General features: G+C 38.7%; 1 protein-coding gene across 1 annotated transcript in view; it reads right to left on the minus strand.

Annotated features, from left to right (window-relative positions):
- Positions 1–13,702, minus strand: part of LOC150083126 (ankyrin repeat and fibronectin type-III domain-containing protein 1-like) — a 558,629-nt gene that overhangs the window by 89,280 nt on the left and 455,647 nt on the right. Inside the window, exon 21 of the mRNA XM_090378398.1 lies at positions 11,562–11,728. Within this exon, the coding sequence (XP_090234524.1) occupies positions 11,562–11,728 (167 nt within the window). The remainder of the gene's footprint in view (positions 1–11,561; positions 11,729–13,702) is intronic.

Raw genomic sequence — 13,702 nt, forward strand, 5'->3', positions numbered from 1 at the left:
GGGGATGCCAAGGGGGTAGGCATCATAGTCCTACTACCAATTATAGGAAAATTCTGCAATCTCCAAAGGGACATAGAAGGGAGAATAATTTGCATTGACTGGAAACTAGGGTTGCACACAATAAGATTAGTGAATGTATATGCACCAAACACTGCTCCAGAATGGAAGCGGATATTCACTAGCCTACATCTTTTTATGTTGGGGGCCCGATTGATCATACTAGGAGGACACTGGAATTGCATTTTAGACCCATTAAAAGACAAGACAGGTACGCGGGATCTAACAAGAGGCACAGGGGGCTCCTTGGAGCTAAATAGTCTGTGCTTAAAACACAACCTGATATATATATATGGAGGAAGAAATATCCCACAAGTGATGGAGCTACCTGGTCTAGGGGAACGTTAGGGACCTGCCTTGACAGGTTCTATGTCCCAAGCAAGATAGCAGACAAAATAAATCGGGTAAGGCATATTAACATTTCGGGACCTCACGCAATAACAGATCACAAATTAGTTATAATGGACTTTCCATTAAGCTTAACTGTAGAGCAGGGGAAGGGCACCTGGTGGTTAAAACCGGTGCTCTTGCACGGTGACCCACAGGATATTAAAAGACTAACACAGCTTTTGAGAAATCCCAATCACTGGACAGAAGGGAGCTGGGCGCACTATAAAAATGCAATAAAAACAGCTTTTCAAAGATTAACAAGGGAAAAGTACCTGGAAAGCAGGAGAGTGCTAAGGCATCTCTATGAAGTTCGAAGACTCCTAAAGTCTTGTCAGGATGATGTGGGAGAAAGAGAAATACAAAAAGAAATCCTGTCGCTATTAGAGAGCCAGGCAGAAAACGAATCTATCCAGATGCGCATATGTTATAGAAAAACAGATAAGTCATCTGCCTTCTTCTACAAGCAATTTAACAGATCACACAGAGACAGCAGTTTAATCCATCAAATACAGGAAGGTCCACACCAATATCAGAACAACAGTGATATTGTTATGTGTTTTGTAAATGTGTATAAGCAAATGTGTTCACAGCATTTAGAGGACCAGCTTTATTAGAAAGATGGGAAATACCAGGGTTCTTGGCAATTCACAGACAAAGACAGGATCAATCTATCCTGTTAAGTGAACTATCATTAGCATTGAAAGAAATGAAAGGAGGTAAAACGCCAGGTCCAGATGGGCTAACAGTGGAGTTTTATAAAAAGTACTGGAAGGAAATTGGGCCAGTCTTGGCCGTCATTTTCTCCAGATTTTTCTCGGAAGGGGTAGTACCGGAAGAATTTATAGAAGCCCAAACCATTTTTCTTAAAATCTGAATTTACCCATAAGGAGTTATTCAGGGAGGGGAATATCAGAGGTATATTAAACTACGGTAATGAGTTAAATGATTTTTTAATAACTGAGAGCAAAGTGGAGGAGAAATTGGATGGGAAAGGTGGATGGGCTCTATCGAATTATATTAAAGGAGGCAGCAAAGGAAGTAAGCAAACCCTTAGCCATAATTATGAGAGCTTCCTTGGACTGGAGATGTGCAAATGTGACCCCAATTCACAAAAGGTGACACAAGTAACTACAGACCTGTTAGTTTAACTTGTCTTTTGGGGAAATTAATTTAGGCATTGGTTAAAGAAGTACTGCAGGATCATGTAGACAACACTTCTGTTATAGTTCGGAATAAATGAGTATCCAATCAAATTGGTCTTGTCTGACCAATTTGATTGGATACTATGATGTGGTCATAAAGGAATTGAATGCCAAAAATAATTTTGATATCATATACTTATGATATTACGAGGATTTCAGGAAAGCTTTTGATACTGTTGCACATGGAAGACTGCTGTACAAATTGGAGAGGTATGGCATCAATTGTAAGCTGCTACAATGGATAAAGGAATGGTTGAGTGAGAGACAACAGAGAGTGGTAATCAATGGTCACTGCTCTTTGTGAACTAATCTTATTAGTGGATTCCCCCAGGGTTCAGTCCTTTGGGTCCATTGTTGTTTTCTTTATTTATTAATGACACTGATGAAGGTATACCAGGCTTAATGTCTAAGTTTGCAATGATACGAAGGTTGACAGGGTTGTTAATGTTATGTTAATGACATTATTGATGGTATGCTACTGCAAAAGGATTTAGAAACATTCAGCAGATGGGCTGAGAGGTGGCAACTGAAGTTTAACATTGAAAAATGTAAAATACTGCATATGGGTAGCAGTAACCACAGAGTAACATATCAACTGTGTGGTACTACACTCAGGGTGGTTGAGAATGAAGAGGACCTGGGAGAAATTGTGCAGTCAGATATGAAGTTTTCTGAGCAGTGCAGACATTTTGCAAGAGTAACTTATGGTATCTTGTCAATGATATACAGGAATTTTTCTAGTAGGGATAAGGAGGTGATTATCCCTTGTATAAGGCAATGGTCAGGCCACATCTTGAGTACTATATACAGGTCTGGAGGCCTCATTTTAGGAAGGGTGTAGAGCTGCTGGAACAAGTACAGAGAAGGGCAATTAGATTAGTGAATGGAACAAAGGGTTACTCTTACGAAGAAAGGCTTAGAATTTGCATAAACTCTTGAATAGTTTGAGCAAGCTCAATGCTGATGGGATTTTTCCTCTTGCCTAGATTAATCACCTGAAGTGACATAAATTCAAATTGAGGAAAGACAGTTGTAGAATAGATGTGTGGAAATTTGCCTTTAGCCAGCATGTGGTTGATTGCTGGAACAAATTTTCATCTGTAGCTGTAGAAGTTGATAACTTAAATAAATTCAAGGCAGAACTAGACAAGCATTTGGAGCCAATGGATGAGTGAAATGGGAAGGTTTTTTTTTTTTTTTTTTTTTTTGGCTGATGCTGTATAAGCTTGCTTCATTGCATCAAATGCCTTTACTAATGCTAATGCTAAAAAGTTCTGGAATATGCAGGGTGAGCACCCTGGAAGTTGCAACACTTTGGTGTGCATTCAGTTTGGGAGTGGTCCAGACAGCTAAATGAGGAGCAAATTGCCTTTCCTTGACATGCTGTTTGAGAATGATCGTACTTCTGGCATTTAAAGCATCTAAGTGGTAGCCAACTTTAACTAATGCAGGGAGATTTGGAGTGTTAAAGGTAAGGATAGCATTTCTTGTGGATGTAAGGACACCATCTCATTTGGTCATTATTGTTTATAATAATAATAAGATTCTTTATTAACATAAATTTTATACACTAGTGATTCCTTACACAGAAAGCCAGAGGAATCTTACAATTAGTTGTTCATACAAGTGATTTTGATTTATAAAAAAAAAAATAAATAAATAAAAAAAAAATAAATAAATAAAAAAAAAAAATAATAATAATAATAATAACTAAATAATAATTAACAGATAAAAGCAAAGATAATAGTCAAAATGTAAAAATGAATGAAGTAGTAATTACAGCAAAAAAGGACTACAAGTTGAGCAGAACATGAAATTACATCGGCTAACTAAGATCAGCACTTACATAAATGTCCTTTACAAACAGCAAGATGGGACAAGATGCCATCGCGATATGCCTTGTCTACAGACCACAGGTCGATGTCGATGTTGAGCGAGTTGAGAGTCACATTTGGGAAGTGTCTTTAAGCACTGATGACACATTCTGCCTTGAGTTCTTCAGCAATTTCATCCTTGGGAACATTAAGGAGGTCCCATTCTGAAATGACCCCTTTTGAGGTGTTTAAAGTTCTGTGTGGGGTTTCTACAAGGAGATCTCCTGCATGGGTTGTGTTGGGGTAGCTAAGAAAAAGAACAGGTGCGTGTATACTTGCGTGTACACCAATGTTTGCATGTATACTTGCGTGTACACCAATTTACTAAACTCTGGTGTTAACTTGCGGGTACACCAGAGTTTAGTAAATAAATTTGATGAATTTGAGGTATTGCTCAAAACATCAAAGGCAGATATCGTGGGGATTTCAGAGACGTGGTGTCACACAGATATAAGGAATGCAGAACTGGAATTTGGGGAGTACAATGTCTACAGAAGGGAGGAGGGGTTTTGCTATTAATTAAGAAATACATAAAATCCAAGGAAGTGAAGTCAGTCGACATTGCTGGACAGTGAAGTTTCGAGTCAGTTTGCTGTGACATAAGCATTGGGAGATCAAAATTGAGAGTAGGAGTGTGTTATAGGCCTAATGACTCTGATGAGTATAATAAGAAATTGTACAAGGAAATAGAGTGGGCCAGTAATTCAGAGAGTCTTATAATGGGGGATTTTAATTTCCCAGATATTGACTGGAATTTGGGGGCTGGTCACTCACACACTAGCAAGGATTTCGTGGATTTATTGGATGATTCTTTTCTACATCAGCATGTTCGGGAGGCAACTAGAGGGATTAATACTCTTGATTTGATTATCGGTAGTGATTCTTCATGCATTAAGAATCTGCAGGTAAATGAACCACTAGATGGCAGTGATCACAGTGTGCTGAAGTGGGATTTACTCAAAGAGATAACTACCATTAGGGGTAAAGGGAAGGGTTATTGCTTTCGTAAAGGCGACTACAATGGACTGAGACAGTATTAAAATTCTATACAGTGGGACCAACTGATGATGTTATCAACAGCAATTTCAAAATGGGAAGCATTCAAAGAACTTATCTTGCAAGCTACTAGGCTTTACATACCAACTACGAATTATTGTTCAAGGTTTAGGCCTAAGTGGATGTCAGATGAACTAATGAGACATATGGCAGAGAAGTAAAATGCATGGGATACATACAAATTAACACGTGACACAGAAGCCTATGACAGATACAAGTTGATCTGTAACCAAGTTACAAAGGAGGTTAGGCAGGCGAAGGCAAATTACGAGAAATCTTTGGCAAGGGATGCAAAGAAAAACAGCAAAGAGTTCTTTACTTATGTAAACTCTAGAAGGAAGGGGGTAAATCAGATTGGTCCACTTGATATCGATGGGTCAACTGTTGATGATCCTGCTCAGGTAGCTAACAAACTAAATGAATATTTTGCATCAACATTCACACATGAGGAGTTATTCAGCGAGGGGAATGCCAGAGGTGTATTCAACTCTGGCAGTAAGCTAGAGAATCTTGTAATAACTGAGAGTAAAGTGGAGGAGAAATTGTTGAAGATAAATACAAGAAAGGCACCTGGGGTGGATGGGATCTATCCAGTTATATTAAAGGAGGCAGCAAAGGAAGTAAGCAAATTCTTAGCCATAATTATGAGAGCTTCCTTGGACTCTCTCAGGGGAAGTACCCATGGACTGGAGATGTGCAAATGTGATCCCAATTCACAAAGGAGGATCAAAGGGCGACACAAGTAATTATAGACCTGTTAGTTTAACTTCTGTTCCCGGAAAATTGATGGAGGCACTGGTTAAAGAAGCACTGCAGGATCATCTTGACAAGGCTTCAGTTATAGCTCAGACACAGCATGGTTTTGTTAAGGGGAAATCTTGCCTGACCAATTTGATTGGATACTATGATGTAGTCACAAAAGAACTGGATGCAGGGAATAACTTTGATATTATATACTTGGATCTTAGAAAGGCTTTTGATACTGTTGCACATGGAAGACTGCTGCACAAATTGGAGAAGTGTAGCATTGGAGGCAAATTGCTGCTATGGATAGAGGGCTGGTTGAGGGGGAGAAGACAGAGAGTGGTAATCAATAGACACTGCTCATCGTAGACTAATGTTATTGGTCGAGTCCCTCAGGGTTCAGTATTGGGTCCATTATTGTTTTCTGTATTTATAAATTATATTGATGATGGTATATCAAGCTTAATGTCCAAGTTTGCAGATGATACGAAGGTTGGCAGGGTTGTCAAGGACATTGACACTATGCTACTGCAACAGGATCTGGAAAGGTTGAACAGATGGGCTGAGAGGTGACAAGTGAAGTTTAACATTGACAAATGTGAAGTACTACATATGGGAAACAGCAACCCCTAGAGCAACGTATCAACTCTGTGGTACTACACTGACAGTGGTAGAGAATGAAAGGGACCTGGGGGTGGTTGTGCAGGCAGATATGAAGTTTTCTGAGTAGTGCAGACAGGCTGCAAGAGTAGCTCATGGTGTATTGTCGATGATATATAGGAATTTTTCTAGCAGGGATAAGGAGGTGATTATTCCCTTGTATTAGGCAATGGTCAGGCCACACCTAAAGTACTGTATACAGGTCTGGAGGCCTCATTTCAAGAAGGATGTAGAGATGCTGGAACGAGTACAGAGAAGGGCAACAAGATTGGTGAATGGAACAAAGGGGTGCCCTTACGAAGAAAGGATTAAGTTTTGCAAATTACAGTGTCTGGAGACTAGGCACCAGCGAGATGATCTGATAGAGGTGTATAAAGGCTTGAATGGTTTGAGCATGCTCAATGCTGATGGGATTCTTCCTCTTGCTCAGAATAATCACCTGAGAGGGCATAAATTCAAATTGAGGAAAGACAGATGTAAGATAGACGTGAGGAAATTTGCCTTTAGCCAGCGGGTGGTTTGTTGGTGGAACAGACTTCCATCCCTTGTCGTGGAAATTGATAGCCTAAATAAGTTTAAGGTTCAGCCGGACAGGTATTTCGAATGAACAGAGGGGTGAAGTGGAAGTGGTTATTTTTTATTTATTTATTTATTATTTTTTTTTGTCTGATGCTGCATAAGCTTGCTTTCTTGCATCAAATGCCTCTACTAATGCTAAAGTCATTTGACCATTTTAGGAGTACCTGCTGCAGCATCTATGCTTTTCTGCATAAGAAATGAAGATAAGCTGTTAAGAGGTTTCGTTGACATAGAATGCAGAATTAAGAAAGCAGGTATATCAGATGAAGAATCATCGTTTTTAATTGCTTTTGCTTGAGATGATTCAAGTTCACGTGAGCACGTAGGCTCTACAGATGGTAAAATTAAAGGATCCATATTTGCCCTGAGTACTGAATTTATACTCAACCCCACCATGTGGAGGCAGGAGCAGTCCCACCAGTGACCAAGCGATAAGAGGTTAGTGTGTTAGAGAAGTTAGTTATACAAATACAAAAGAAAGGTGTATTTTCTCTTGATATGAAGCATACTTCTTTATTTAGAAGTTGCTACAAATAAATAACTTTGAAAGAAAAGACTTTAGAAATCTCTTTAACCACTCATCTATAGAAAGGATACTTTCAAATCCTTTTGGAAAATTGCTAGACCACTTCACTTGGCACTTGGGGTCCAACCATTGCTATCTTCATCTTTATTTTCTTATGTCTTGACCAATACCCTCGACAACACTTTGCACTTGACTTTGGCATCGTTAAACACTGTTTCCAAAATTATTGTTGTGAAAACTTCTATAGCAGCACTTAATAATGGAACGTAATGAAAATGCGAGAAAAAACAGAAACTGATAACAAATATTTGCATTGTTGCAGTCATATGACATTACTTCTATTGTTGAAATTATATTTTCTGCAGCGGCAACTGCAGGAAGTATGACTGTGATGTCATACAACTCAAAAAATGAGTAATTAGGCTACTGGCTTGGATTTCACTAATCTCTTCCGAGCTAAGGATGTTTTCACGTAAAATAGAAAGGGTGCAAGAATATTTGCTGATGCTATCGAGGCAGTGTTAGGTGGGTCGGAAAACTGCTAGCTTGGGGGGAGACAAAGACCAATAGATTGACAGTAGCCACTGGCAGAGGTGAAAGAGATTCTTGCACTGCTTCTATTAGAATGAGCAGAAGCCTGAAAACCAAGATGCATGGTATTTCAGAGACTGCTGGGAGCCATTGTGGTACAAGTAAACACATGGGTTGTGTTAGGGTAGCTAAGAATAGAAACAGGTGCAGGTATACTTGCGTGTACACCAATGCTAGGAGTTTAGTAAATAAATTTGATGAATTTGAGGTATTGCTCAAAACATCGAAGGCAGATATTGTTGGGATATCAGAGACGTGGTGTCACACAGATATAAGGGATGCGGAACTGCAATTTGGGGAGTACAACGTCTACAGAAAGGATAGACAGGATAGGAAGGGGGGAGGTGTTATGCTATTAGTTAAGAAACACATAAAAACCAAGGAAGTGAAGCCAGTCGACATCGCTGGACAGTGCAGTGTGGAGTCAGTTTGGTGTGACATAAACATTGGGAGATCAAAATTGAGAGTAGGAGTGTGCTATAGGCCTAATGACTCTGATGAGTATAATAAGGAACTGTACAGGGAAATAGAGTGGGCCAGTAAATCAGAGTGTCTTATAATGGGCGATTTTAATTTCCCAGATATTGACTGGAATTTGGGGGCTGGATACTCACACACTAGCAGGGCTTTTGTGGATTTATTGGATGATTGTTTTCTACATCAGCATGTTCGGGAGGCAACTAGAGGGAGTAATACTCTTGATTTGATTATCAGCAGTGATTCTTCATGCATTAAGAATCTGCAGATAAATGAACCACTAGGTGGCAGTGATCACAGTGTGCTGAAGTGGGGTTTACTCAAAGAGGTAACTACCATTAGGGGTAAAGGGAAGGGTTATTGCTTCCGTAAAGGCGACTACGATGGACTGAGACAGTATTTAAATTCTATACAGTGGGACCAACTGATGATGTTACCAACAGCAAATTCAAAATGGGAAGCATTCAAAGAACTTATCTTGGAAGCTACTAGGCTTTACATACCAACTAAGAAATATTGTTCAAGGTTTAGGCCAAAATGGATGTCAGATGAACTAATGAGGCATATGGCAGAGAAGAAAAATGCATGGGATACTTACAAATTAACACATGACACAGAAGCCTATGATAGATACAAGTTGATATGCAACCAAGTTACAAAGGAGGTTAGGCAGGCGAAGGCAGATTACGAGAAATCCTTGGCAAGGGATGCAAAGAAAAACAGCAAAGAGTTCTTTACTTATGTAAACTCTAGAAGGAAAGGGATGAATCAGATTGGTCCACTTGATATTGATGGGTCAAGTGTTGATGATCCTGCTCAGGTGGCTAACAAACTAAATGAATATTTTGCATCGACATTCACACATGAGGAGTTATTCAGCGAGGGGAATGCCAGAGGTGTATTCAACTCTAGCAGTAAGTTACAGAATCTTGAAATAACTGGGAGTAAAGTGGAGGAGAAACTGTTGAAGATAAACACAAGAAAGGCACCCGGGGTGGATGGGATCTATCCAGTTATATTAAAGGAGGCAGCAAAGGAAGTAAGCAAACCCTTAGCCATAATTATGAGAGCTTCCTTGGACTCAGGGGAGGTACCCATAGACTGGAAATGTGCAAATGTGACCCCAATTCACAAAGGAGGATCAAAGGCTGACACAAGTAATTATAGACCTGTGAGCTTGACTTCTGTTCCAGGAAAATTAATGGAGGCACTGGTTAAAGACGCACTGCAGGATCATTTAGACAAGACTTCAGTTATAGCTCAGACACAGCATGGTTTTGTTAAGGGGAAGTCTTGCCTGACCAACTTGATTGGATACTATGATGCAGTCACAAAAGAACTGGATGCAGGGAATAACTTTGATATTATATACTTGGATCTTAGAAAGGCTTTTGATACTGTTGCACATGGAAGACTGCAACACAAATTGGAGCAGTGTGACATTGGAGGCAAATTGCTGCTATGGATAAAGGGGTGGTTGAGGGGGAGAAGACAGAGAGTGGTAATCAATGGACACTGCTCATCGTGGACTGATGTTATTAGTGGAGTCCCTCAGGGCTCAGTGTTGGGTCCATTATTGTTTTCTGTATTTATAAATGATATTGATGATGGTATATCGAGATTAATGTCCAAGTTTGCAGACGATACAAAGGTTGGCAGGGTTGTCAAGGACACTACTGACACTATGCTGCTGCAACAGGATCTGGAAAGGTTGAGCAGATGGGCTGAGAGGTGGCAAATGAAGTTTAACATTGACAAATGTAAAGTACTACACATGGGAAACAGCAACCCCAGAGCAACGTATCAACTCTATGGTACAACACTGACAGTGGTAGAGAATGAAAGGGACTTGGGGGTGGTTGTGCAGGCAGATATGAAGTTCTCTGAGCAGTGCAGACGGGCTGCAAGAGTAGCTCATGGAGTATTGTCAATGATATACAGGAATTTTTCCAGCAGGGATAAGGAGGTGATTATTCCATTGTATAAGGCGATGGTCAGGCCACACCTAGAGTACTGTATACAGGTCTGGAGGCCTCATTTCAAGAAGGATGTAGAGCTGCTGGAACGAGTACAGAGAAGGGCAACAAGATTAGTGAATGGAACAAAGTGGTGCTCTTACGAAGAAAGGCTTAAGTTTTGCAAATTACAGTGTCTGGAGACTAGGCACCAGCGAGGTGATCTGATAGAGGTGTATAAAGCCTTGAATGGTTTAAGCATGCTCAATGCTGATGGGATTCTTCCTCTAGCTCAGAATAATCACCTGAGAGGGCATAAATTCAAATTGAGGAAAGACAGATGTAGGATAAACGTGCGGAAATTTGCCTTTAGCCAGCAGGTGGTTGGTTGGTGGAACAGACTTCCATCCCTTGTGGTGGAGGTTGATAGCCTAAATAAGTTTAAGGCTCAGCTGGACAGGTATTTTGAACGAACAGAGGGGTGAAGTGGAAGTGGTTTTTTTTTTTTTTTTTTGGCTGATGCTGCATAAGCTTGCTTTCTTGCATCAAATGCCTCTACTAATGCTAATGCTAATGCTAAATAAAACATCTTTTGTGTGTAGACATGTGGTTTTTTGTTTTATTGGGTTTATTTATTTTTTTTTATGGTGTTTTACTAATGCAGTATGAAAAAATTCAAACAAATGGCATTTGAATTTTGTAAATTGGTTCACTATAATTCGAGATATTGTGCCATTCATGAAAAATGAGTCACTTGCTCTAATCAAACTACTAGTGAGTGCTCAGCATGGGCTAGTGGTGGGAGAATGGGAAATGCCTCTAGCTGAAGCTGCAGAGGCATTGTTTGTGACCAATCAGATTTAGTTCGTTGTAGGTGTCCCCAAGGATGTGTCACATCAAAAACCATGTGTATACCTTGTACGCATGAAAGATGTTTTATTTAAATTCAGCACAGACTCAATACTAAAGAATACACATAATTAGCCAGATCCCAAATCCAGTGAAGGAATGTTTTAAATCAAGTTTCCTTAGTTTAGATTACTATAATGAAAAAAATTAATAATTAATTAATAAAAATACTCATGATATAAGACATGTTTACTTAACCAAAGGTTAAACTAAGAAAGAATGATTAGTACAGAGTTATTTCTCTACATATTTGGCTACTGAATGGAATTAAATTACTACAGCAAATCACATTCAAAAGAGAACTTACAAGCAATTCTGTGACTCTTGGCCTTGCAAGTCAATATCATGAGCCAAGCAAGTGTACATATGCAAGTGTACTGTTGAATGACAACCATCCATGCCAATAAAAGACGACAATATTTTCCTTTTATTAAAATATCTAACGGATATTTTCCCGTTGCCAATTCGAACAGACTTTACATTATGGGTTACATTTGAAATAGCAAGAAAACTTTCTATATAACTTTTCTCTGTAACTTACCATGAAACATGAGGGTTTTCCCGTATTCGACAATATGGAAGCACATTGGGCGCTTTACGTGGTGCTAGTACTCGAATAAGATCAACAGAACTCTTTAATTTTACATAGCCCAAGTAGAGACCACGGGGCAACGAAACAGTGCTCACTTGATTGTATGAGATCATATCCTAGAACAAAAAGAAATTACATCAACCAAGTTTGATAAAAACTAAGCAGAGAACATTATTTAAAAACAGGGAAGTGGTTGTTGCACAGCTCCTCAAAACAATATTAAATTATTTCATTCCTGCAGTTTACAGGTTTCACTCATTTACAAAATGCTACAAACACGCACACAGATATATACAGTATATATATATAAGCATGTAAGCATAGATAAGTCTGATAAAGTTTGCATAGATGGACGTAAAAATTACACAAAGTGCCAAGGACTAGAAGGGTACAGATAGCAGAAAAAACAAGTAATGCAGATTTTAAAAACGCAAAAGAATTTTAATATCCTAAAAGTTATAATGAATTAAGAAAATTATGGGCTGAATTGCAAAGCCAATTTGAAGGTGAAGGAACTGTAAAGTAAAATTATTAATATCAAATGATTAAACAAAATAAAGTAAAATAAAATTAAAGGTGGTAGAGCTGTCATCAGATACGGGTGGGAAAATTTAGTTATAAGTTGAATACAGGGAAGGCAAAAATGTAAAGTTTGATGTCAGCAGAAATAAATATTGATACATGGTTAGGTATTTCATCAGGGGACTATACCTAACCATATATCAGGAACTACATTTCTATAATTGTCCATAACAGTAGAAGAAATGTGAAATAAAGCCAAAAGGCAAAAAGAAAAAAAATTAGCACATTCTTTTACAGTATGGACAAGGTAGTCCCAACACAGTGTCAATGATATGTAAATTGGTAAGGTAAAAATAAGGATAAGGCTAAAAAATATATAATAAGTGTTTTCAGAGTGGGAAAAAGGTTTTGAAATATATGTAAATTTTTGGGTAAATTTGGAAAAATATTTTAGTGTTGGAATTTTGTGGGGATTAGAAGAATTAAAATAAATAGTAACAAGCACATGGTTTAGGGAGAGGTATTAAATTGAGGATGGGGAAGGGATAAAGGTGTAGTTAAATAAAGACAAAAATAGTGATAGAATGAGGATAGTTGGAACATTCGTATCACCCTCGTATCACATTAATAGCTCTACGAGCAGGAGGAAAGTAAAAAGGTAAAAAGTATAGAAAAAGTTATAAAAACATACTGAGCTAGCTGGGTTTGTAAAGCCCAACCTTTTAGTAAGGGCTCTGGCTTTGTAAGAGTTAGTATAAAAAGAAGATCAATACCAAATGCTTGTGCTGTAGGGAAAAAACTGGTAAAAATATGTAAGTCAAAACAGGCCTAGAAACAAACTGAAACTATAATAAGAAAGGGAACAATACCTGGAGTTTTCAAGTAGTATGTAATGGAAGGAAGATAAAACGCACATATTTAGTAGAGTAGATGAATGTATCTAAAGCACAACTACATTAGTAACTTAGTTACAGGATAAAGCAATTTATAGCAGCATAACGGTCTTGACAGAAAGTGTGAAGAGGCGGAAATAGATATGGAAATAGCATTAGCATTAGTAGAAGCATATGATGCAAGAAAGCAAGCTTATGCAGCAAAAAAAAAAAAAAAACCCTCCCATTTCACCCCTCCATTTGTTCCAAATGTCTGTCCAGCTCAGCCTTAAATATATTTAGGCTATCATCTTCCACAACAAAAGATGGCAGTCTGTTCGCAATCAACTACCTGCTGGCTAAATGCAAATTTCCACACATCTATTCTACAACTGTCTTTCCTCAATTTGAATCTATGCCCTTCCCCCTCAGGTTCTTAATCTGAGCAAGAGGAAGAATCCCATCAACATTCAGCTTGCTCAACCCATTCAAGTCCTTATACACCTGAATCAGATCATCTCGCAAGTATGGGATGATCTGATTGAGGCGTTGCAATTTGCAGAACTTAAGCCTTTCTTGGTAAGAGCACCCCCTTTGTTCCCCTCACCAATCTTGTTGCCCTTCTTTGTACTCATTCTAGCAACTCTACATCCTTCCTAAATGAGGCCTCCAGACCTGTACAGTGCTCTAGGTGTG

Source organism: Mastigoproctus giganteus, chromosome 7 (assembly GCF_048544385.1).
Source record: "Mastigoproctus giganteus isolate SK-2022 chromosome 7, ASM4854438v1, whole genome shotgun sequence".
In the NCBI taxonomy this organism is placed as follows: domain Eukaryota; kingdom Metazoa; phylum Arthropoda; class Arachnida; order Uropygi; family Thelyphonidae; genus Mastigoproctus; species Mastigoproctus giganteus.